Source organism: Colossoma macropomum, unplaced genomic scaffold (genome assembly GCF_904425465.1).
Source record: "Colossoma macropomum unplaced genomic scaffold, Colossoma_macropomum, whole genome shotgun sequence".
NCBI lineage: Eukaryota > Metazoa > Chordata > Actinopteri > Characiformes > Serrasalmidae > Colossoma > Colossoma macropomum.
This window is the reverse complement of record NW_023494809.1, coordinates 20,197,349-20,223,360: the sequence shown is the minus strand read 5'-3', so window position 1 is coordinate 20,223,360 and position 26,012 is coordinate 20,197,349. Positions and strand designations below refer to the sequence as shown.

General features: G+C 38.6%; 1 protein-coding gene across 1 annotated transcript; it reads left to right on the top strand.

Moving 5' to 3' along the window:
• The first annotated feature begins 869 nt into the window (after positions 1-869).
• vill (villin-like) lies at positions 870-24,049 on the top strand. The gene is given in 23 exon segments (XM_036557897.1): positions 870-995; positions 2,741-2,867; positions 5,999-6,148; positions 9,150-9,225; positions 9,642-9,716; positions 10,866-11,059; positions 11,153-11,261; positions 11,508-11,618; positions 12,462-12,667; positions 12,867-12,945; positions 13,063-13,161; positions 15,243-15,396; positions 16,149-16,249; positions 16,381-16,518; positions 16,769-16,927; positions 17,819-17,998; positions 18,379-18,524; positions 19,699-19,843; positions 21,808-21,996; positions 22,234-22,302; positions 22,874-23,119; positions 23,435-23,488; positions 23,490-24,049. Coding segments are annotated over 20 exon segments (2,586 nt in total). The 5' UTR covers positions 870-995; positions 2,741-2,867; positions 5,999-6,148; positions 9,150-9,153; the 3' UTR covers positions 23,550-24,049.
• Positions 24,050-26,012: the final 1,963 nt, after the last annotated feature.

Genomic DNA, 26,012 nt, shown 5'->3' with positions numbered 1-26,012 from the left:
GCCACAGTGACCACACCCTTTACTCCACCTCTTCTACTGATACAGCTGGTGAGAGCAGTGGTCATTAACATACAAAAAACAACCAGAAGATGACCTTTTCTTCACAGAGGAGTAAATGACAGAGTAAAGCATATAAAGTTGTTATTAGGTTGATATTTACGTTATATTTATAGTTGTATGTTATGTATATGTATCTGTTCTTGTTATTCTCGTAATTTCAGCAATCACAGAAAAAGAACTAATGAAAAATGAAAAAAGGGCAATATATGTCTCCTTTAAAAAAAATATGCTTGTTCCCATATTCTCTGTATGTAAACCTGAAGCAGTTTCTGGTTGGGATGTTGAGATTAAATATTTCGTATAAAGAAACACATAAATCCCATAAACCAGTTTTTCTCAGCTCAGTCACCACCACATTAGGCTGCTATAAACTATGGCTTGCTTCCACAAGGTGTTTTCCTAGGTGTGGAATCCCTGTGGAGTCAGAACAGGTTGCCACTCAAACCATACAGCAGTCATTCATATCTGCTGCGGAATGACTGCTGTATGGTTTGAGTAGCAGACCTCTTGTGAAGAACGATTCAAATTTTGCATGAAACATATTAACATAAGAATTACTGGAAGAAAACTGCCAATCACTAACCGTGTGAATTAAGTAAATAAAAAAGTTTTCCCATGTGCCTTATGACGATGTATTCTGAATACACGTTACTGAATACATTTGGGACAGTGTATTCACTACTTTTTGACAGTATTCTGCCCAGCTCTGGTTCTGTGGTGTCTGTGAATGGACAACACTGGAATGAGTTCCTGTGAGTGAAAAGGTTAATAATCAAACTTTCAGTTTCTTGCATGATTTGAGATGAACTTTAAGCCCATCAAGTTCCTAGCAACCACCATGAGATCAGCTGTCTTTATCGAGAAAATGTCAACAGGAATGCAATAGTAATACGTTATTCCCAGCGGTGTTCATGCTTCTGGAGAACAAATCTGAGGTAAGAAAAATCTTGGTTTTTTTTTGTTTTTTTTTCCCAAAGTTGTGATTCATTATGAAGCATCAGGTTTACCACCAGGACTGAAACAAGCAGCACTTCTTCATCATTTTATGTGCTGTAACCTTGCCACTATGTGAACTACCTAGCAAAGAATGTAGTGTTGAATCAGATTTTGTTTCCCACGTTTTCAGTCTTTTTTACTGGCAGTGTGTATTTTTATTTAGTAGTCAGTAAAGCTTTTGTAGACACATTGGTTCATGCACATGTGGAGAGGAGGATTGGAACGGCAATATTAACTTACGAAAATGTTAAAAGGTGTAAGTAGACAGTCTGTCCCATTATACAAACTTTTATTTCCAGATTTTGTAGAAAAATATAGGTTTATAAATATGATTTGGTTGTTATTTAATCATATTGAATATTTGATTATTATTATTAAGTGCTGTCTCCTGGCGACCTAATGAGAATAAGTCATTAATTTGTAATACTAAGTGAATTTTTTGACATTTTGCTTGCAGAAACAGAGGAGGAGTGAAAAAAAACAGACAATTTTCTTTCTTCTAGGTAGCAGGAATGGGCTTCCAATTCTGATGTGCAATCTGCAAGCATAATGCAGCTCAGTAACAAGTTAAATTAATTAAGAAAAATCAATTTTAATGCACGTCTGAGCATTTTCTTTGCTTCGTCGGATAGACAACTGTATATACATCGTCCTTTCTGATTAGATTGATTGTATCTCAAGGACTTTTGGCCGCTGCTGTGTCCATATCGATACAGACCTCACCAAAGGCCACATTTAAGGGTGCACAGATGGGGCTTGTGAGCACACCTATGAACACCGATATGAGAAATGCAACACCTTTAAGAGCCTCATAGTCTTTGTGTGCCTCTGCGTTTGAAGGCCAGAGGACAGGTGCACCAATTGGGACAGAGATCCAAATCCTGTGGCTCTTACCCCTTACCTTACACAGAATTTCTGCATAATTAGATCATTAAGATTTGAACACAGTCATTTAGAGTGGTTTTATATGAAATCCTTCATTCTAGAGAAAATTGGAGTCAGAATTGATCTCAGTGGTGGTGATAGGAACCAGACGTCTAAGAGTTTGTCGTCACTAAAACCTCCCTCACAGAAAATTATTACATAAATTGGTTATGGATATACTGCCTGATGCCTGATATGTTATTTTATGATAGTTTTTGAAAAGCTTTTGGTCTAAGTTTTTTTTTTTTCTTTTTAAAAATACATTCATGGCGGAGAGGTACCTGCAGGGTGTTGTAAGGCAAAATAGTCCCCAAAGAAAACTTCCATTGTGGGTTCACTGGTGGGTTTGCATAGTAAATAAAACGGCTATGTTTGTGTTGTAGACATTAAAACCCCGGTTCCTCTCACCACCACTCTAAAGAAATCTGAGTACGTAATTTTCTGTACAATGAACCATTTCACATCAAACCACTCTGAATGAGTTTGTTAACGTTATGACTACATTATGCAGAAATTTTGAAAAATCAATGGAATTCCCCTTTAGGTGATGCACTGAGCAGTATGGCCCTTTGTGACTATTCAATACTTTTACTTACTGCGCCATGTTGAAGGGTTCTGCACAGTGGCATTCATTTACTGAGCTACTGTCTGAATGGCAGAACACCAGTTGAATCATTTATGTTCTCAGCTATTGCTGTAGACTTCATTTAGTGTGAGATGTTCATGTTTTTGACCGCTTGTCATTGCGTTTGCTTTGAAGCGGAGGATCTTTCATCATTCATTTTCTTGGAGTGGTGTTGCGCTTCTTTTGAACCACATCACAGTCTTTCACAGCGGCTTCTGTACCTTCACCAATCGCTGCTCACCTCAAGATCCACACTTCTAAGGTATATGAAACTGTTGATATTTTATATTATTAGAAATTGTAATTGTGATTGCTTTAATTACTTTTAAGCCCTTAAAATGCAAGGCTTGTAACATACTCAGGCTCATTATAAAGTAACTACAGCGAATCCACTGCAAACTGGCTGAGCTATTCTTAGGTTATAGAAATGTGTAATAAAACTTTTGGCTCGCTGGTAGGCCCTGGCCGTTTAAGGGGTTAATTTTTTTTTTTTTTTTAAGGGCCAAAATCCTACATTTTTTGTATTTTATTATTTTCCCAAGGTCCACTTATAACGTTTGTGTGGTTTTATGTGCCAAAACAGCCTTAATTATTATATATAAGCTCTGATTGGCTGCCCTGAATTGGGTCTCATTCAAAAGCACTTTTTATAATTTAACATGAACAAGCCAGGCTAAACTGTGGTAAGCTGAATAAGTGGTCCTGTGTTAAAGTCTTGATTTTTATGACATCACAAAAGCAATGAATTCAAGGCAGGTTGTGCAATTTAAAGGGGAATCTGACCGATTTCTCAACTATTTTGAAATAATTAATGGGTTAAGATGTAAACAAAGTCATTCAGAGTGGTTTGGTGTGAAATAATCTGTTCTAGAAAGACTTACAGAGTCAGAACTCTTCACAGTGGTGGTGATAGGAACCAGATGTCTGAAGCTCCAAAAGCTCCCTGACAAAAAGCTATTATATGAAATGGTTATGAATATGCTGCCTGATCCTTAGACATTGTTTGTTTTACAGTAGTTCTGTCATAACATTTTGGCCTAAAACATATTTTAAAACATCCATTCATGGTGGGGAGGTTTATGCAGGGCATTCTAAGACAAAATAGTCCCCAGTAAAACTTCTATTTTCCAGATTTACTATTTTACCATCATCATTACATGTAAAAATTCAGAAGTAAGAAGTGGTGGATAGTAAATAAAATTACTGTATTTGTGTTGTAGACATCATGATCCCTGTTTTCTATCACCACCACTGTAAAGAAATCCGAAAAGATTTTCTACAATGAACCATTTCACATCGAACCACTCTGAATGACTTTGTTTACATTTCAACGAATGAATTATGCAAACATGTTGAAAAAAATCTGAAACTCCCCTTTAATTTCTATATATGAACCATATTGACTGGAGTGTGAATGGCATATTCCATCCATCCATCATCTAAACCGCTTATCCTTCTGGGTCGCGGTGGGGTGCTGGAGCCTATCCCAGCTGTCATTGGGCGGAAGGCAGGATACACCCTGGACAGGTCGCCAGTCCATCGCAGGGCAGACAGACAGACATAGACATTCACACCTATGGGCAATTTAGCGTGTCCAATCAGCCTGACTGCACGTCTTTGGACTGTGGGAGGAAACCCACACAGACACGGGGAGAACATGCAAACTCCACACAGAAATGACCCTGGTCACCCGGCCGGGAATCGAACCCAGGCCATTCTTGCTGTGAGGCGACAGCGCTACCCACTGCGCCACCGTGCCGCCCGTGAATGGCATATTTTGAAACTTTAACAATGTTAAATTTTATATACATACTACATCAGTCTCTTTTATCTCCAAAAGCTCAGAAAATGTAGTGATATATGCCCTTAAGTTAAATGAAGACGAGCTGTGTTTGCACACAGACTGCCACTGGAGCATTTGAGCATTTCCGTCTGCCACTAAAGACGAGACTCTAAACTTTAATCAGGCATCATTTTGCCACTCACTGATCAGCATAGAGTCTGATGGGCTGTTTGCTGCAGAAAAGTCTCTGATTTCTATCCAAGAGGCTCCTCGCCCAGTCTGTCCATCTGTTAGCGGAAAAGAGTTTAATGAGAGCCCCTCTCTGGAGCCCCTCAATCACACTCCCTACTGAACTGATCCTGGAGCAGGGAGAGACATCCTTTTTGGCTGTGAGAGGAGTGTGGAGGAGGCCTGGAGACACTGAATTAACTCTCCGTCTGTCTAATTAGCTTATGTAGTAACAGTCAAATGAATACAAGATAATTAAAGGGCCCATGTCAGGGGAAAAAGGAACAAAATTTCCTCTTTTTAAATTTCCTCTTTTTGTTTGATGTACTATGTAAATATTAAAGTTTCAAAACTTGACATTCACTCCCCACATATGGGAATTAAGCTGCACAAACAGTCCATTTAGAATTTTTATGTGATGTCAACACATACATACATACATATTCACCTAGTAAGCCTACCACAGTTTAGCCCTACCCATTCATGTTACAGTTATAAGAACTGCTTTTTGCCTAAAAAACAATGACTGCGTTTACAAACATACTCCAGCATATTCCAATTTATTAGATCGGTGTAAAGTCTACAAATCTGATTAAGAAATCTGATAAAGAGAGCTTAATTTCAGCTCAGTAATCAGATTTCTCAGCACGTGTACTCTTACTCTGATTTCTTTCGGATTTCTCAGTTTGCGCATGTGCAGAAACAGACCGCGGTACCAGAAAAACCAACACTTTTGGAGCGAACTACATGCTTAATGCGTCATAGATGATGTATATTCATATTTTCAGGTAAAGTGGCATAATGTTTAAAAAAAAAAAAAAGCAGCGGCATGAAGTTTGAGTTTTACGTTTCATCTACATTACATCTTCTTCTGTGAGTTTATTACTGCCAGACTCATATAGACCTGGAGATTCCTCATTATCTGATTACACAAATGCATATAAATGCGTTGATCAGATTACTGACAACATCTGCTTTTCTGCAGTTATCAGATTAAGTGCATGTAAAAGCACTCAATGTGTGCCAGCAACTCAGAGCAGACATCATTTTCATGTATCAGTCTGCCAGGCACAGTAACCTCCCCCTGAGGTTTGCTTCTGTTTGTGTGGTTTTATGTGTGAAAAACAGTAAAAACTCACATCCAAACATTTGCACTTGACTATATGTAAACGACATCACAAAAACACTGAACTCAGATGAGCTTAGTTTCTGTGTATGTATTGGTGAGTGAGGTGTTTACATACTACATCAAACTCTTTTTTTCAAAAAAGCAAGGAAAGTTAAATTTTTGGTGATACGGTCCCTTTAATACAATAAAGGAGGATGGAAGCTAAAGTTATAGTCCATATAAAGCCATTTGAGTGAGTAGTGTATGTGCGCAGGTGTGTGCTCACCTGGGTGGAGAGATGGACAGAAACACACCCAGATTTACACACGGAGTCCGAGAGGGAAGCGGCCACTGCAGAGATTTGATCATATAGACATACAGGCAGGGTGAACGGGACAGTATTTGGCTCTGACCGGATTGTAAGGTAAGAGTCACACAATGACAGGTTGATATGAATGATTGGAATTAACTGCATGTTTAACATTCTTAATATAATGTATGTCAATTTCTCTGTCTAATATCTCATTCAAATTATTTAGACCATTGTAAAGGCCCTAAAGTGTGCCGTATACTTTACATTATGCTGTATGCTATTGTCGGTGGTTTGAATGTAGATGTTGAATTGCCTTTACTTAAACTGTCCCCACATTTCCTTTATTTCTATCATTATATCTCTTTATGGTCTACTATTACTACTATTTTGGCTACCTATTTGGGCTACATAAGAAATGGTCTGGCCTTCATGCATTTGAACTGGCACAATGCAAGGGGGCGTTATGAAACTAAGCCATGTAATTCATTAAGCCTTGTGTAAATGCCTGTAAATGGAAGCTATTGTTGAGAGCTGAGTCAATACACACTGCAGGCTAATTGAATAGCAAACCAGTCTTTCCAGACGGAGTGTACACAGAACATCAGAACGTACTCTGCTCTCATTATTCATATGCTGTTCTTGGGAGATGAACCTGTTTGCTTATTAAACCTTAGGTACTGCAGAATTATGCATTTATGGAAACATGACACGTCAGTTAATGGGCTGGAGGGTGATGTTAGCATACAACACTGGCCCACATTTATCAAGCATCTCGGAGTAAGAGCACTGACCCAAGATCAGGCCTCATCAGGTCATGGAATTGTATTCAGTGTTACCTAAAAACACAGAAGCTGATCCTAGGTCAGTATTATTACTCTTAAGAAATGTGATAAATAGGGACCATTGTTGTTATATCAATATTCTACAATAGGTGTGCTTGGTTTTATGCAGTTGCAGCTCCATTTTCTATGCAGTCTGTACTGCAGTAGTTATGGATGTGCAGTATTTGTCTGTAGTTCGATGGTGACACTAGATGCACTTCATTAGCACACAAATAAATAAATAAATAAATAGCACTCCATGCTTTGATTAATCCCGGCTCTGCTGTAGAGTACAGTATAAAAATTTCAGACGTGTTACACTTAAATCTCCCTATACTACAATACCCATTAGTCACACTGTATCAGAGCCCGTGTTTGTTCTGTATGAGTAAGCGCTTTATCTGATGTGGCTTTCAGCTTCATACCAGAGCTGGAATGGTTTAAATTTGGGGTGGTGTCTCTTACATCCTGCTGGAACTGCAGCGTGCCTCTTGCTCCACCTATAGAATCAATCAAACAGTGCTACGAATTTAAATGATTCAAATATGATTCAAATATGTCTTCATGACCTGCCAATATGTTCTGAAATCTATGGGGTTTTTTTTTCTCACCAAAGCCATCAGCTGGTTTCATTCTGCCACATTTTGGACATGGATTGAAGGGGAATTCCACCAATTTTTAAACAATTTCTGCATAATTCAATGATCAAGGTGTACTTCAGAGTGGTTTGAAGTAAATACGTCCTAGTGAGAAAACCTGCCAGCTCATATTTCTTTACAGTAGTGGTAATGAGATCTAGGGGATGCAAATATTAATTTATTAACCACCCAAAACCTCCAGTGAACATACATGTCGAATGTACATGTTTAAGCTGGATCTGGATGTATAAAATACTCTTTCCTCTCTCTACTTGTACTGAAAATGGCTATGAAGTGTCTTGATGTTACTAAAGAATGGAAATAAATTGTCTTCCAACTATTTATGCAAACTATGTGTATTTAATTAAAAGCCGAGAGTAATGTACACTATATGGACAAAAGGATTGGGACACCTACACATCACACCTAGGAACTTTTATGACATCCCAGCCTAAATCCATAGGCATTAATATGGAGTTGGTCCCCTCTTTTCAGCTATAACAGCTTCCACTCTTCTGGGAAGCTTTTTACAAGATTTTGGAGAGTGTCTGTGGGAGTTTTTGACCTTTCATCCAGAAGAGCATTTGTGAGATCAGACACTGATGTTGGACGAGACCTGGCTAGTAATCTCTGTTCTAGTTCGTCCCAAAGGTGTTTGATGGGGTTGAGGTCAGGGCTGTGTGCGGGCCTGTCAAGTTCTTACACACCAAACTTACCCAGCCATGCCTTTATGGACCTTGCTTTGTGCACTGGTGCTCAGTCATGCTGGAACAGGAAAGGGCCTTCCCCAAACTGTTCACACAAAGTTGGAAGCGTATAATTGTCCAAAATGTCTTGGTCTGCTAAAGCATTAAGATTTCACTTCACTGGAACTAAGGGGTCTAGGCCAACCCCTGAAAAACAACCCCATAGCATTATCCCTCCTCCACCAAACTTTACAGTTGGCAAAATGCAGTCAGGCAGGTAAAGTTCTCCTGGCAAACCCACATTTGCCCATCAGACTGTCAGATAGAGAAGGCTGATTTGTCACTCCACAGAATACATTTCCACTGCTCCAGAATCCAGTGGTGGCGTGATCTACACCACTCCATCCTATGCTTGGCATTGTGCCTTTTGATCTTAGGCTTGTGTGTAGCTGCTCAGCCATGGAAACCCATTTCGTGAAGCTACTAATGTGCAGTTCTTTTGCTGATGTTGCTTCCAGAGGCAATATGAAACTCTTTAGGGATTCAACAGAAAATAGGCACTGTGCGTTTCAGCACTCAGCAGCCCCACTCTGTGAGTTTGTGTGGTCTACCGCTTCGTGGCTAAGCTGTTGTTGCTCCAAGGTGCTTCCATTTCACAATAGCACTTACAGTTGACAGGGGCAGATCTAGCAGGACAGAAATTTCACAAACTGACTTGTGACGTAGGTGGCATCCTATGACAGTGCCATGTTTAAAGTCACTGAGCTCATCAGTACGACCCGTTCTACTGCCAGTGTTTGTCAATCAAGCCTGCAAGGCTGTGTGCTTTATTTTATCCATTTATTTTATATTTATTTATAATTCGGAGGGGTGTCACACTACTTTTGTCCATGTAGTGTATGTATGTCTTAATGCATGTGTCTATCTATCTATCTATCTATCTATCTATCTATCTATCTATTTACAGCAGGATGAGTGAGAGAGCTCTAGACGCGTTCAAAGGCATCAGCTACAAGCCTGGCCTCCAAATATGGACCATCAATGTGAGAGAAACACCATCAGTGTTATGTTTTTGGATGCATTTATGCTACGCTCTAATAAATATGTCAATAATAGGTCCCTTAATGTTTCTTGGCCGAATGTTCTAGAAAAAACCTTTCATTTGTATAGAACAGTATTTTCTAGGCTTGGTCCCACTGCCCTGCACACTTAAGTGCTCTGTTTGCTTTATCACCCCCACTTCAACTCAGTGAGGTGTTGTTAATAGAAATGGTGGTTCTTCACACTTTACAAACGGTCTGCTGAAAGGTTATTTAGAGAACCAAAAATGACTTTTAATACATAGAACCTTCAGGGATGGGGTTACAAACACTGAGCAGATCATTCGATGATGACATGTCATTTTCTCATGCTTAGCTTGCTTTGCCTGTATAATCGTGTCTCTGTTTTGCTTAATAAGAATATGAAAATGGTTCCTGTGCCGGAGCAAGCCTTCGGGAATTTCTTTGAAGGAGACTGCTACATTGTTCTCCACGTGAGTAAGCCTAAGACACGTCACACTATGGGTTTCCTTAGAAGCTCTTCTGCTGTGAGACAGGGCTTGCTGAAGGCTCAGAGCTGTAGCGCTGAAATGTCAAGATTAATGACCATCAAAACAGCTCAGCTTGGTTGGCTTTGGCACTCCCTCTGAACATTCCAATTACAGACAGTGTGTCTCGCTCCGTGCTTTTATATCTCAGGTTCTTATCTGACTCATGTGTGCCAGGGGTGTAAAAATGTATCTGAAGGTGGTGATTCAGCTGCATCGATTTCAGAATGTTCAAATCAATTGTATTTGCAAAATTGTCAATCACAATCGTCTCGAAACATTTCTTCCTCCATTATTCTAAGATAAAACTTCTACAGAAACTTGCTAAACAAACCTGCAGTAAGAATGACAGTGGCAGTAAATAGGTGAAAAAGATTTGTCTAAAAAATGGTGAAAAGGTGTGAAGAACGCATCTCTAGCTTCTCTTTTTTCTAAGCTTAACTACTGAAAGCTTGACAAACCAGTCAGTTTAAACAAGACTGTAACATTACAGCACTCACATTTAAGATGAAAACATTAATGCATTTATATGCATGTGTATACTCAGAATATATATATATATATATATATATATATATATATATATATATATATATATATATGTATATATATATATATATATATATATATATATATATATATATATATATATATGGACTATGGACTACATATTTTCGCATACAAGAATCAGGCATAGGCACCATTGGTCTGCTAAGTTAGCTAGTGTTAGCTCTCCAAATGAGTGATGATGTCTTTGTGCCTGTTTAACTGTTTGGAATCAAGATTTTTGTGAGAAACAGACTCTTAGAATCGACTCCATCGATTCCCATCACTTGGAATCGAAATTGGAGTCGACTCCAAAACATCTGAAATCAAATAGTGTTGAATATTAAAGTGCTTCAATTAAAATAAGCAAATTTTAAAGCTTAGTAGTTTTTAAAATCATATTGTTTTCCAATATGTTAAGACAGTAATTGTGTAAAAAATGTATTCTCTGTGTTATTTTCACTTAGAAAATCAACAAAACACATGTCATTTGACTGGCGGGTGTTGAACCTTTGCAAATGACTGCACATGTGTGTGTTTGTGACTCAGGGAAGCCATGACTCCTCTCACTCCATGGACATCCATTACTGGATAGGAAATGACTCCTCTCAGGACGAGCAGGGCGCAGCGGCCATCTACGTGACCCAGCTGGACGAGTATTTGGGCGGCAGCCCCGTGCAGCACCGGGAGGTACAGGGCTGCGAGTCACAGAAGTTCAAAGGCTACTTCAAAAACGGCATCATGTGAGTGGAAGGGCTCATTCAGAGGAGATAATAGAGGTCGGTAGAGTGGATTCGAAACTGTTTACCCATCCACCTTCTCCATTTCATCCACAGATACAAGAAAGGCGGAGTTGCATCAGGGTTCAAACACATTGAGACCAACATATATAACATCCTGCGCCTGCTGCATGTCAAAGGGAGGAAGAATGTCACTGCCACAGAGGTTAATGATGCCACTGTTAAAGGAGACCTATTACACTCATTTTCAGTGTTCAGTGATTCAATGTCTTGGCTGATCATTTGATTTTTGGCCAAACTATTACTTTAATCCAAAGTTCTGTTTGAGAATACTGTGTCATTAACTACTGTCATTTAGTCACAATTTTAATTAATTAGCCAGTGTATCTGCTGGGGTAACTGAATGATATGACTGTATGAGGTCAGCCTGATTCTATTTGGCTGTCTGTAGGTGGAGGTGTCCTGGAAGAGCTTTAACACCGGGGACGTTTTCCTGCTGGACATGGGAAAGACAATTGTGCAGTGGAACGGCCCTCAGAGCAACAGGAGGGAGAGATTAAAGGCAAACTGAGCTTCATATCAACTCTTGGTTCATTCAAATAGAACCTTATGTGAATTGATATGAATCAGCATGCAATTAACACGTTTCTGTCCATTCGTCAATCTATGAGAGGAAAGTCTATGAGAGATTTATTGTGGAAGTACATGGGAGATTAATATGCAAGTCTATGGGAGGGAGATTTATTATAGACTTCTATGGAAGATTTGTTTATTATGTAAGTCTATGAGAGATTCATCATGCAAGCCTATGGGATGTTTGTGGTGAGGGTCTATAGATTTCACATGGAAATCAATGAGGGGGTTGTCATTTGAGTCTATGGGGGATTTATGGTAGAAGTCCTTGGGATATTTATTGTAGGATTCTATGGAAGGTTTGTTTATTATGCCTATTTGTTTATGAAGTCTATGTGTGGTTCTTGTGGGATTTTATTGAAGATTTACAGTAGAGGTCTATGGGGGATTTAACCCCTTAGCAGGCCATTTTGTCACACACTTCTATAACCTAAGAATAGCTCAAGTAGTTTGCATTGAAGTCCTTGTAGTTACTGATTAATAAGTCTTTGTATATAATAAGCCTGGGATTTTAAGGGGTTAACATGGAAGTCTGTGGGATATTTACTATGCACGTCTATAGGAGGTTTACTGTGGGAATCAATGGGAGATTTATCATGGAAGTCTAGTCAAGGTTTATCAGTGGACTCTATGAAGGAGCCATCATGGAAGTCTTTGGGAGATTTATTGTGGAAGTCTATAGGAAAGTTTACATGGAGGTCTAGGGGGCATTTATGGAAGATAATGGGATATTTAATGTTTTGTTATGTTTGCTCCTCTCTCCTCTGTGCAGGGATGTATGTTGGCTCAGGACATCAGGGACAGAGAGCGAGGAGGACGAGCACAGATTGGAGTGGTGGAGGGGGACAGAGAAGAAGCCTCCCCTGAACTGATGAAGATGATGATATCTGTGCTGGGTCAGAGAACTGGGGCACTGAGAGATGCTGTACCTGATGACACGCCAGACCAGTTGCAGATTGCCAATGTCAAGCTCTACCAGTAAGTACTGTTGCATACACAGTGATAAGTGATTGTTAAATCCTTAACTTTTTAACATTCAATTCAATTGAATTCCTGCATTATATTTGAGTTAATATACTTGGTAAATCCTTGCTTTCTTGCTGTGCTTTGTCCTTGCTTCCCTAATTCAGTCAAACATTGTACATTTATACCTAATTGCTTGTTATTATCTTCACAGAGTTTCAGATGCCAGTGGTCAGCTCATGGTGCAAGAGGTGGCCTCCAATCCACTGACCCAAGACCTGCTGCATTCTGAGGTTGGCAAAATTTGCTCTCTGTCACATTCACATGCTGTTTTGTGTGCTGCTAACTCTTAGACTTCTGTCTGTCTGTCTGTCTGTCTGTCTCTCTCAATTTCGTGCTCTCTCTCTCAGGACTGCTACATTGTGGATGTGGGAGGTGTGTCTTTGTCAGTGTGGAAAGGAAAGAAGGCAACGCTACAAGAGAGGCGTTCAGCTATGGAACGAGCAGTGGTAAGTGTCTCAATGACCTGTGAAGTCATAAGAAAATTAATGACTTGGTCCATGTCTAAGGCCCAATCCCATTTCTTATTTTTACCCCTGCCCCTTGTTTTCGGGTGTCACCTTGCCCCTTGGAATTGAGTGGTTGAAATCTTCCCCTACGAAATGGGACAACCCTCAAATAAAGAAAGTAACCCTGCCAGTGATAGAAGCAGGAAAGTTCAGCAACCTCGCTGCCGATCTTTAGTTAAATTTAGGGAATCGTATGCCTTCAAATAGGGGAAGACGCATTATTTATTATTGCCCACTCATACTTCTTCAGCGATATAAAGCTGAAGTCGGCTATTTGCCAGCTTTATGTTCGAATTTTCCCACTCCACCTTAAATGGTGCTGCAGTTACTTTCTGGCACCTTAGGCTTCACAGCTGCTGCACCATTTAAGGTGGAACGGGAAATTAGCTAGTTAGCTACCAAGACATTGGCATACCACTAGCGATTTTTGTGCTTGTTATGAAGAAAAGGAACTTAATACATTGAAACGGCATAAAATTAAGATAACACAATCATCATCATCATCATCATCGTTAACCGCTTAGTCCAGATCGCGGTAAGATAACACAATGACTATTGTAATTTTTTTTAACAGAGAAAATACTTACATTTGTGGGTTTCTTTGGTTGCTCGCACAGCCATCTTGACAGTTTTTCTTTTTTTCAACACTGTTTGGATTGTGCCTCTGAAAAATCTCCATTTGGAGGGCCATGTTGCCCTAACACTTTGCCCTACCCCTCTATCTCAACAAAAAATCAGGACACCCTACCCCTAGTCGTGAACGCACAAACCGGAGGGGTAAGGGCTAAGTAGAAAGGGGTGAAATGGGATTGGACCCTAACCCTAACCCTATCTTGGAAAAACAGATTTCCCTAGCTTTTTTTGTAACAAGAGTTTGATGTATGTACTATATAAACAAAGCCATTTGTTCCTCAGTCCACATATAGAAACTACAATGCAAAAACATCCAGTTCTGAATTCATCACGGATGTGATGTTACACATTTACACATGACCGCTCATTCAACCTACAGCAGTTTAGCCCCGCCCATTCAAGTTGAAGTGATGTAAGAGTGTTGTTCCTGCAGACTGTCTGTAGCAGAGCTATTGGAGTGGAAGATGTGGAGAAAACAAAGAAGCGATTAAATGCTGTGCTGTTTCTGGCTATTGGGAAGCAATACAGCCTTGAGGATTTCAGACTAAACTAAAAGACCCCCTGTACTCAAAAATGCGATTTTTAAACACTTAACTCCACTTGGATGGCTTGTGAATGTTTGGAATGTTTGGAAGGCTGTTAGGTAAAATACATAAGTAATGTTATTTTATGGTATTTGATGGTAGGTGACATATTTAAAATGATTAAGGTGTCTTATATTCCACATCTATCTAATAAACTGTCAAATGTAGAGCTGTTCTAGTAGCATGCTACAGCATCCCATATCACAGCACAGGTTCATTCTGGCTCACTGAAGTTTCTTTGATAGAAGTTTTGAGGATTATGACTTAAATCTGAGCGATCAAACTTGTGTTTTTGTTTGTAGACCTGTTAACCCCTTAAAAGGTCAGGGACCACCAGCAGGCCCAAAGTTTTGTTACACACTTATATACCCTAAGAATAGCTCAACCAGTTTGCATTGGAGTTCCTGTAGTTACTGAGTAGCAAGACTTTTTTAGGCGTTAAGCTACATTTAATTCATATACTCGTTAGCAGTAGAGGTTAACATTAGCTTAGCGAAAAGGCTAAACCACCAGCATTTCTGCCTTGTCTCATAAAACATAGAGATGCGTGCGTGCATAAAGTTAAATGATAACTTAATGGGTACTTTAACATTTTGTACATTTCAACTTGCTTTTTGAGTAGCGGACCCAGTCAGAACAGAGGTCATTTATTAATTCTAAGAGATAAAGAGAGGTATTTGGTAAATAAACCCACATTCTAGGAAAAAATACAAATTACAAGGAAAAAAGGCAGAATATGAATATGTTGATGCTTTATGCAGTCATATAAAATTGACTACAGTCTTTTCAACTGCTCTCCTTTAGGGCTTCATAAAGGCCAAGAACTATCCCCCTACAACTCACGTAGAAGTGATGAGTGAAGGTGGAGAGTCTGCCTTATTTAAGCAGCTTTTCAAGTCCTGGACAGAGCCAGGCCTAACGCAGGGTCTGGGGACCACCTACACCAGGGGAAGGATAGGTAACCACACCCTTCACCGTATTATACAGCAGATGATAGCTTGTGTTAGCTTATACAGAACTGTGCAAACGTCAGAGACCACCCTTCATTATTAATTTCCAGTCAAGATAGATTATCAGATATGTAATAATCCACTTTTATAAGGAAGAAGAAAGTCAAAGGAAAATCCTAACAACTCCTAACAACCGTGCAAGACCTGGTAGACCGCCAAAACGGTCACCATCAGATGAACAGCAATTAAAGCGTTCATCTTTGACAGAGAGGAGAAAATCAAGCTCCACTCTTACTTCCACTGTGAGAAGACAACTCAACACTATGAGTCTGAAAGAATGTGTAGCTGTCAAGAAGCCCTTACTAAGAAAAGGAAAGTGATATTATATTTAGATGTTGTGGCTTCTGTGTAATTGTCTGTTAAATGTACATTTCCTGTTTTTTTTTCCACTGATGCTGAAAATTGAATAACATACTTAATAGCCATTTGAACTGAAAATCATATTGATGATGCGTCGTCTCTGACATTTGTACTATACTCTATGCTAACATAATTTGTTTAATATTAAAATGGTACAATGTTGCTTTGTTGCACAGCAACAATCCAATTAAAGCTAAAACTATATTATAAATAAATATAATTAAATAAATATCATTAAATAAAAACTAAAGGGGCTGTATGCCATCCTGTACGTTATAAGCATTAAGGTCATAAATATGACATGTTAGCTGTGTGATAATTTTACTTGCATGTCCTACAGCCAAAGTGGACCAGGTGAAGTTTGATGTCTTGGAGCTTCATGCTGAACCTAAACTGGCCGCACAGGAGCGCATGGTGGATGATGCATCTGGAGAAGTTCAGGTGTGGAGACTTCCAATGCTGCCACTGTCACGCATACAGTATACAAACATGGACACAGGCAACACTGAAAAGAGCTGTTTGTAAATGCTTTGTAACTGCGTACTCTCTTGTGTTTGTTGCCTTTTGCCCAGATCTGGCGAATAGAGAACTTAGAGCTTCAGGAAGTGCCACGCAGCACCTATGGACAGTTTTATGGAGGAGACTGTTATCTAGTGCTGTACACCTACAACAGAGCCAACAAACCAGAGTACATCCTCTACATGTGGCTGGTGAGAAAAGTGATGCTAACCTAATATGTCAACAGACAATATTAACTTTTGGTTTATATGGACAACAGAATTTTAAATACTTACAACAGAATTTTCTATGGCTGGATGTGTTTGACAGATTTTCAAACAAACATCCCATGTGATTCAATTTAAATGCTTATTAAGTGGAATTCAGGGCTGTTTATGTAGTTCATTTTACATAATTTTGAATTTAGCATCATTCATTTCCACTTAAACTCATGTTGTCTAGGGTCGCCATGCCACCCAGGATGAGATAACTGCATGTGCGTACCAGGCGGTGAATTTAGACAACAGATACAACGGCGCTCCAGTTCAGGTCAGAGTGACCATGGGGAAAGAGCCACGCCACTTCCTGGCCATCTTTAAGGGCAGACTGATCATCTATGAGGTAAAACTCTCCTCATCTATATTCTACTGCAGTCACGTAATATTGTGTGTAAATATATATATAGGGTTGGGCGAAACGAGCATATGTTATTATTATCATTATAATTATCTTGATATATGATGGGTAGCATCATTCTTCTAGGACACTGAACAACTTCATGTATAATAGAAAAAGATTTGGACTAATTACATAGTCTGTAAACCACAACAAACAGAGCCTGTGACTCTGTAAACTGCATATTTACAAGCAACTGATTGGATGTCAGCCCATTATGATACCATCTTATTTTTCTGTTTATTTCTACCCATTGTTTGTTTTTTCCTACCGTTTCTTCTTGAATATTTTAAATTAAGTATGTGTAATTAAAAAGTCATATTCACAGTCTTTCTTAGTCCTTTTAGATGCAAAGCACTTCATGGAAATGGCTTGTCGCTCACTATGGCATCTCACTATGTGTTCTTCTTTAAATGCTGTACTGCTGTTTTCAGGATATGTGTTGTGTATCATTAAAACGCTTTGTTATATTTTTGCCACATCAACCGTCCTTATGTAGATATGCCTTTATAGTGCAATTTACTACTTGTATATTTGGAAATAATCGTTAGAATTAATGTAGATTTTTTATTATGATTGCTAAAATATTAAGCATTTAAAGCCTCCTTTCATCATGCACAATGCCTGCAATCACTGAGTATTGGGCTCTTGTCAATTCTGCAGCAATACTCCACCAAATCCAGATATCAGTGCAGCTGAGACATCTCCACACTGTCATTGCTATATCTGCTGACTTTCTGTATTATATGAATGAATGGTGGTCAAATAGAAAACCTTTTTTTGACCTTTTTGTTTTTTCTTGTTACATTTTCTTAATTCCATGTTGTCCTCCTGAAGGGTGGTACGGGAAAACCTGGTGTAGTGAACCCTGATACTGGTGCCAAGCTTTTCCAGGTCAGAGGAACCAATGAAATAAACACCAAAGCCACAGAAGTGCCCGCCAGAGCCTCTTCTCTCAACTCCAACGACGTCTTTCTGCTCAAAACTGACCTGGTCACTTACATGTGGTATGGCAAGGTAAGTCTGAACATGCTTCATTCAGTTTTCTTCATTTGAGTGTGGTCATTTAACATGAATGATCTGAAGGTGATGATTCAATTCCAAAGATTTTGCAATGTTAGTATATTTATGAATGATTATAATATTATTCAACATAGTATGCCTTCATTTTTCAGCCAAAATAAAATTGTCATACTGTTTTCTGCTGTAAAAATCACCAGATAAAAAGCAGATGTTTTATACTTTGTAAATATCATGAAATCTTGTGATAAATCATTTCTTAAATAACTATAATCATTGTGAGGTCACAGGTTTATACCTCTATTCTGTAAACGCAGTGAACAGTACATGACTGCTGTTTTTGTGTAGTGTTTATTTTGGCTGTTCACTGCTCACAGGGTTGCAGTGGTGATGAGCGTGAGATGGGGAAGGTTGTAGGTGATGTGCTCTCGAAGCAGGATAAGCAGATAGTGATGGAGGGGCAGGAGCCGCCTCAGTTCTGGGTGGCTTTGGGTGGGAGAGCACCATATGCCAGCGACAAGAGGTACTAATTGCTTAAAAATATCAGCGTTGGTCAGATGTTTAGATTTGATCGCTGGGCAACTGTGGTACAGTGTTTGCATTTTGTTTATTTTATTGCTTTGGTAACCCTACAGCCACAATAGTTACATTTCTCTGGAATACTAATCCAGGGAGATGTAGTCCCAATTTCTACATTTTATAAATGTTTACATTTGTTTACATAGTTATGTATCGGCATCATCTGACATGTACGTGAAAAATACTGAGTATTGACATCAGCCCACCTCACCATCTCATTAAATACACAATCTGAGACATTCCACCTGTGGCTTTTTGTCCAGTCCTAAGGGTTCAAAAACACATGCGGAGAGTATTAAAAATATCCATTTTTTTAACTATTGTCTTATTGACCCACTTTTTCCTGTGGTGGAAATCGAATGCAAAGGTTTGGGCACCTTTGGTTTAAGTACCTGTTTTGTTCATTTTCTCAGTGAAAATAAATTAACACATCCTCTATAGCGACACACTTTCTATCTGTTTACTGAGTTTAACATATTTGAGAAAATGAAACATAAAATGTTAGTTCTGCACAGGCCTTGTTTATTGTATATTTTTTTTTCCAAATATGTTAAATAAGAGGGTGTGTAATCTTATGTTCACTGAGAAAATCAACAAAACAGGTCATTTAACCAGAGGCGCCCAAACCTTTGCATATGACTGGATACATATTCAAAGAAACCTTACTAAAAAAAATTGGGACAAGAAGACAATTAAACTGAAAAAAAGGATATTTTTAATACTCATTTGCATTATTGGTATAATTAGTATATTTACACGTCTTATTTGATGCATACTATTAAAAAAAATAAAAAAAATAATGAAAAGCCATTTTAAAGATGTGTTATTCAGTAATAACAATGTAGACTGAAATGTTATAAACTGTACAACAAAAGGTAAACCGATGGTATAGTTACAATTTAAAGTATTTTGGGAAAACAAGTTATAACTAGTAACTGTTATTAAATAATAAACTGTACTTATCTATTTATGCTGTTTTTTGACACCAGTGATAAGCTATGTGAATAACAAGATGAGGTCACTGTTTCCAGAATATGATTGAATATTCAGAATTTCAGAATATTCTTGATACTGGATTGATTTAGGCTTTTTACAGCTTCACAAATTGTCTCCACCAGGCTGGAGAAGGAGGTACCACTGCACAGTCCACGCCTCTTCGAATGCTCCAATCAGACAGGCCAGTTCCGTATGACTGAGGTGGCCCAGTTCACCCAGGATGATCTGGACGAGGATGATGTCATGCTGCTGGACACCTGGGAGGAGGTCAGTCAATGGGAAACCACATTCTTCTCTCACTTTGCATGTGGCTACAAGGCTTTGTGTCAGATACACAGAAGGACAGACCTTATGTTACATTTTTTTTCCATACACTGGTGGTTAAGCAGAGTGTTAGACAAAATGCCACTTTTCATCGCTCGTTTTCCACCCACAGTCCAGTTTACTTACTTTTCCTTCATTTCTTTCTTTCGTCATCCTTTGTAAATTAATTTAGTAAATCATTTTAACAGCAACATCATAAATAAAGATGGTTATATAGCTGTAACCAATCTAGCATAGTGTCAGCAACGTTTTCAACAAAATCAGTTTATATTATGCCTAGTCATTCATTTTTTCTCTCAACTGTTTGTAATATATAATAATATCTTGATTTAGTTTCCAAAATAAAAGGCTAAAAATCTGTTTGAGGAGAATAAGAACTAGTTAGACTCTGTATACAGAAAAAAAATCTGGGTGATGGGTATTACTTGGGTGGTGGGTCATTCTCAGTACTGCAGTGACACTGAGGTGGTGGTGGTGTGTTAGTGTGTGTTGTACTGGTATGAGTGGATCAGACACAGCATTGCTGCTGGAGTTTTTAAACACTGTGTCCACTCACTGTCCACTCTATTAGACACTCCTACCTTGTTGGTTCACCTTGTAGATGTAAAGTCAGAGACAGTAGCTCATCTGTTGCTCCACAGTTTGTGTTGGTCATCCTCTAGTCCTTCATCAGTGGTCACAGGACGCTGCCCACAGGACGCTGTTGGCTGGATATTTCTGGTTGATGGACTATTCTCAGTCCAGCAGTGACACTGAGTTGTTTAAAAACTCCAGCAGCACTGCTGTGTCTGATCCCCTCGTACCAGTGCAACACACACTAACACACCACCACCACGTTAGTGTCACTGCAGTCATGAGAACGATCCACTGAAAAACGTATCTGCTCTGTGGTGGTCCTGTGGGGGGTCCTGATCATTGAAGAACAGGGTAAAAGGGGGCTAACAAAGTGTGCAGAGAAAACAGATGGACGCCTATATGGTAAGCAGAGCTGATAAAATGGACAATGGGTGTAGAAACAAGGAGGTGGTCTTAATGCTATGATCGGTGTAAATAAATGCTTTGTCTGATTTATGTGGCACGTATTTCCCTTCTTTTTTGTTGATGCCAGTTGTGTAGTTGTGTTTGAAATAGTTTTGCAATGTTGTTAATATTGTGAAGTTTAAATTAATTCATGAGCACAAATCTTTAATCCTGCCTATCGCTGAGCAGATTCTCCTTCTTGTTGTACAACCTGTTCTAATAAATCAATTTGGAAGCAGATTGTCCAAAATCCAATTTCAGATATTATTTACTAAACATATGCTATCAGAATATAAATGTCAGTAAATATATCAGAGGTATGGACGCCACCCTTATTTTCATGTTGAGGAAACACAATTGAGGCAACATGGAGTGGAAACATGAGGCTATCAGAACACACCCTGCTGACAAAAAAGACTAAAAATGTTAGCATCACTAGGATTAAAACCTGAATGTTTTACTTTCTAATGGGAATTGGCTGAATGAATACCATTAGAGACTACTAGTTTTCCTGTAGAACACATTTAGATTCCTTTTGGAAACCAAATGAGATATCAACCCATCAGGAAATGCAATATATTAGTAACACCAGGAACCAACAGACACTTTTAGCGGTTTCAATGAATAGAGTTATTTCCTAGATAATATCAATGTGGTAATATAAGACCCTTGGACATTACAAAGACAGGACTTACTAAAAATGGGCAAAATTCAGGCTTCAGGATGGCTGCTACTACTATTTGTAGCTTTGCAAATTACTTTGGTTGATGTTTTGAGGTAACTGTAATTGTAATAAGTGGGGAATCATCTAAATGTGTGTAAATGTTAAGGCCTTACTGGCAGATCTTGAGTGAGCTCAGTGCATGTGTTCCTCTTGTTACACTCAGCTCTTCCTGTGGATTGGCAACTCTGCCAACCAGTATGAGACTCAGGAGGCATACACCAGCGCTGTGCAGTACTTGAAGACCCACCCAGCTGGTCGGGACCCTGAGACGCCAATCATCTCTGTTAAACAGGGCTATGAGCCCCCGACCTTCACAGGATGGTTCAACGCCTGGGACTCTCACAAGTGGAGTGTGAGTGGGTGAAATGGGCACTAGAGGGCGCCAGTATCTAGTTATTACACATCATGCAGTGAAATGGGTTCCCAATGCTAGTTCTGGGACCCTCACACTATGCATATTTTGTATATCCCTCATCATGCACACCTGATCCAACTCATTAACTAGTTAAGGTCAACAGGACTGACTGTTTTATGTTATCAAAAAAAAAAAAACAATTAACACATAGCAGAATAACTGTGTGTTTTCCAGGGAGGGTTATCATATGAAGAGATGAAGAGTAAACTGGGTGACTCAGCATCTGCTACACAGATCACTATGGTATGCGGTCCATTCATTTATTTGATGCAATGAATACCTTATGAACCTTCATGTATCTGTTAATTGACAGATTCAGTCCGTGTGTTTGAGTACTGGGTTGGACACCGGCCCACCGGCCAGAGTTGTGCACCCCTGTTTTAATCTCTAAGGGTCTGTATGTGGATGTCCACTTCAATTCCTCACTCTCAGAATTACACATTAGTTACACAGTAGTTACACAGTAGTTACTAATTCATGCTAGTTACTGAATGATAAAACTCAAGATTTATAACTAAATATTAAGTCTAGGTTTCAAGGAGTTATCAGAACTTAGTAAATGTGCATACATAGAAGCATTCAAGCTGTTTTAACCCCTTAAATTCTCAGGCTTGTTACATCTTGAAGCTTAGTATTCAGTAACTTAACGCAAAACAGTGCAAACTGGCTGAGTTATTCTTAAATTATAGGAGTAAGGACTGGAAGCCTGGGTCCACTGATGGGTCCTGGTCATTTGAGGGGTTATTACTAATCTCCTAGCCATATCGCCCTGCATCTGCTTCACAATGACTGAATCTCTCCAAACTCCTTGCAGAACCTGAATAACACAGCTTTGAGCAGGATGTCGGTGGGTGGTGACGGAATCGATGGTGCCCCTGGTGGACCCTTTGGTGAAAACTCCCCCCAGAGCTTCAAACCCCAAACCCCTCAGAGCCCCTCCAACATGCGTATAGAAGTCTCTCCGTTCAAACCTACAAGCTCTGGCACACTGAGTCCTGAGTTTCTGCTTAATAAGAGTCCAAAGGAGCTGCCTCAGGGAGTGGACCCCAACAAACGAGAGGTGAGAACTGACAGAAGTGTTTTATAGTGGATTATATTGTCTACACATCAGTGCAATTATTGCAAAAAGTGAGTACTGAAGACTGAAATTATGTTGATGCTGAATATTTTTATTTTTGTGGAAATAATAAACACATTTGAATTAAGTCAATTCAGTATATGACCTTTTTCAGTGTAGAGAACAGTGAGTGCAAAACTAATATAGTTTTCAAGCACAACGTATCTGTAATACAGGCCGAACTATTCTCTTCATCATTCATTCTTTTTTTTTTTTTCTTCCTTCATCTTTTCTGTGTTTCTTGTCTGTTTGTTTCAGGAGTATTTGACTGACGCTGACTTTGAAAGCCTCCTCGGCTGCTCCAGGAAAGATTTTCCAGCGCTTACCAAAGTGGCGCCAGAGCGACCTCAAAAAGAAAGCAGGGCTTTTCTGAGAAAAAATAAGAAATGTTTTTCCTAATGAGTTACTAGGCTTTAAATATATAAATAGAAAACAGAAAAAGACCAAAAATGCTACAAAAGTGCTGCGTGATCTGACAGAGACTTGAAATATGCTTCCTGTGGCATCAAATCAATATTGCTTTTAATCAGAATATTTGTAGAAATGCTCTCTTAGCACTGCAGCAGCTCTGATGCAGTTCTGCTAGAAAATACATGTTTACTGTTACATAGATAGGCTGCAATGCAAACTGATTCATACTTTACAGAGATTTCCAAGAGTGAAATGATGTGCAGCACGTAGAAAATCAACAAAACTTACATTGTTGTACAAAGTCTATCCTCCAAAAGTTTGTTTCGGACTTCTGAACAGTGATTTCAATGTTTTCAATGACATAACTTTCATTTGGTTCTACCTATTGGATTATATATCGCTGCTGTTGGAACAAAACCTTGTATATCAATTTTTGTCATTTTTCAGTTTTTTACATAATTTGAAAATGCCTGTCGCTTTATGTGTAATGTGAGTTTCATGATGAATGGACCAAAAGAAACGGCCCAAAATGACTTAGAAAAAAGTCTGGTTCCATTGACTTACATGAAAACTAAAGTAGGTTTTTTCCTTCTCCTGTAAAGTTATCATTTTGGAGATACAAGGTTTTGTTCTGACAGCAGCGATGTGAAATAATTCTAATATTAATATCCAGAATGATGATGTAATGACTATCCAGGATTAAGTTCTAATAAAATTTACATAAAGTTCTAAAAAAAAAAAACATCTACAAACATCTTTTGTTGTGCCATTTATATTATTTAAAATATTTTATTATACGGTTACAAACCTTTGAACCTTTTTTTCCTGATGTTTATCTGTGTAATTTTGTCTACATTGCACCATATTTTACTTTTGGAAAGCTGGTGGCTTTAAATACAATATTACACAAAGGACTGCTGTATGCCTCATTTATGGATATGGTATGAATACATTAGTAAGCCACTATGAGTAGTGATTATGGCTGTCATTGCTGTGATCGATGATTAATGTAATAATGATCTTGCTGTACCACTACAATCTGTAATGTGTTAAGTGATATTTTTATTGATTGCAGTGCCAAATGTTAATTATTAATAAAACAAAACTTAAAATCCTTCCTAAGTTTAATTCTGTTGCTTTATCAATATTAGCAGGAATGTTACAGGATATTTAATTTGTCTGTGTCAACAAATCCAAATTACGTCCTTCACAACGATAATAAAAGCAGGTCTAGAGTTTATAGATAGTAATGAACAGACTGTGAGCAGTAAGGCTGTGATGGTGTGAACATCTGTTAATCATGTACTGGCAGGCTGGGACCAATAACACAATAACAGACCCTGATATTTATGATAAGAACATAATCATTAAGGCCTTGGTCGTTTAAACCATGATTTTGATAAGCTAAGACTGATCTAAGGTCAGTATGGAAAAAACAATAATCTTACTCATAATAATAATATTAACACAAACACACACACACACACAAACACACACACAGACGAGATTATTTTCTACATTCATTGTCCATTTCATTAGCTCCACTTACTAAAGTGGAAAAACATCTTACTCATAATAACTCATGACATAAAAAAGTCTCTGACTTTACATCTACAAGAAGGACCAACAAGATAGCAGTGTCTAATGGAGTGGACAGTAAATGGACAGTGTTTAAAAACTCCAGCAGCACTGCTGTGTCTGATCCACTCGTACCAGCACAACTGTTCTCTGTAAAGGGTGTGTTAACTTATTTACATTCAGAAAATAAACAAAACCTGGTGTTTGACCAGGGGTGCCCAAAGTTTTGCATACGATTACAGTTAATATGAATATTGCGATTATTTTGGGATATCATCACAGCCCTTGCTTTAAGTAACAACAATAAAGCCAGTCAAGTGGTTTCTTACAGTGTTATTTTCAGACATATATTTGAGAATGACTCTTTATATCTAAGCCAATCACATTAGAAAAAAATCTGACCCACAATATGAGTGTGGGAGGCGTTTCTATGTGACTCTGTTGACGGATTCTTAACATGCATGTTTTGTTAAAGTATTTTGGAGAGTGATTAGCTATGAGCTTAAGGAATGTTTATTAAGTTAAATAATGTAGACTCTCTATTGTATCCTGAATAGATGATTCTTAAAAATGCTACTACTACTACTACTAATTCTACTGCTGCTACTACTACTACTACTGCTGCTACAACTACTACTACTACTGCTGCTACTACTACAACTATTGCTGCTGCTATTAATACTACTAATACTACTACTACTGCTGCTGCTACTACAACTACTACTGCTGCTACTACAACTACTAATACTAATGCTGCTACAACTACTAATACTACTGCTGCTACTACTACAACTACTTCTACTACTGCTATTACAACTGCTACTAATACTACTGCTGCTACTACAAC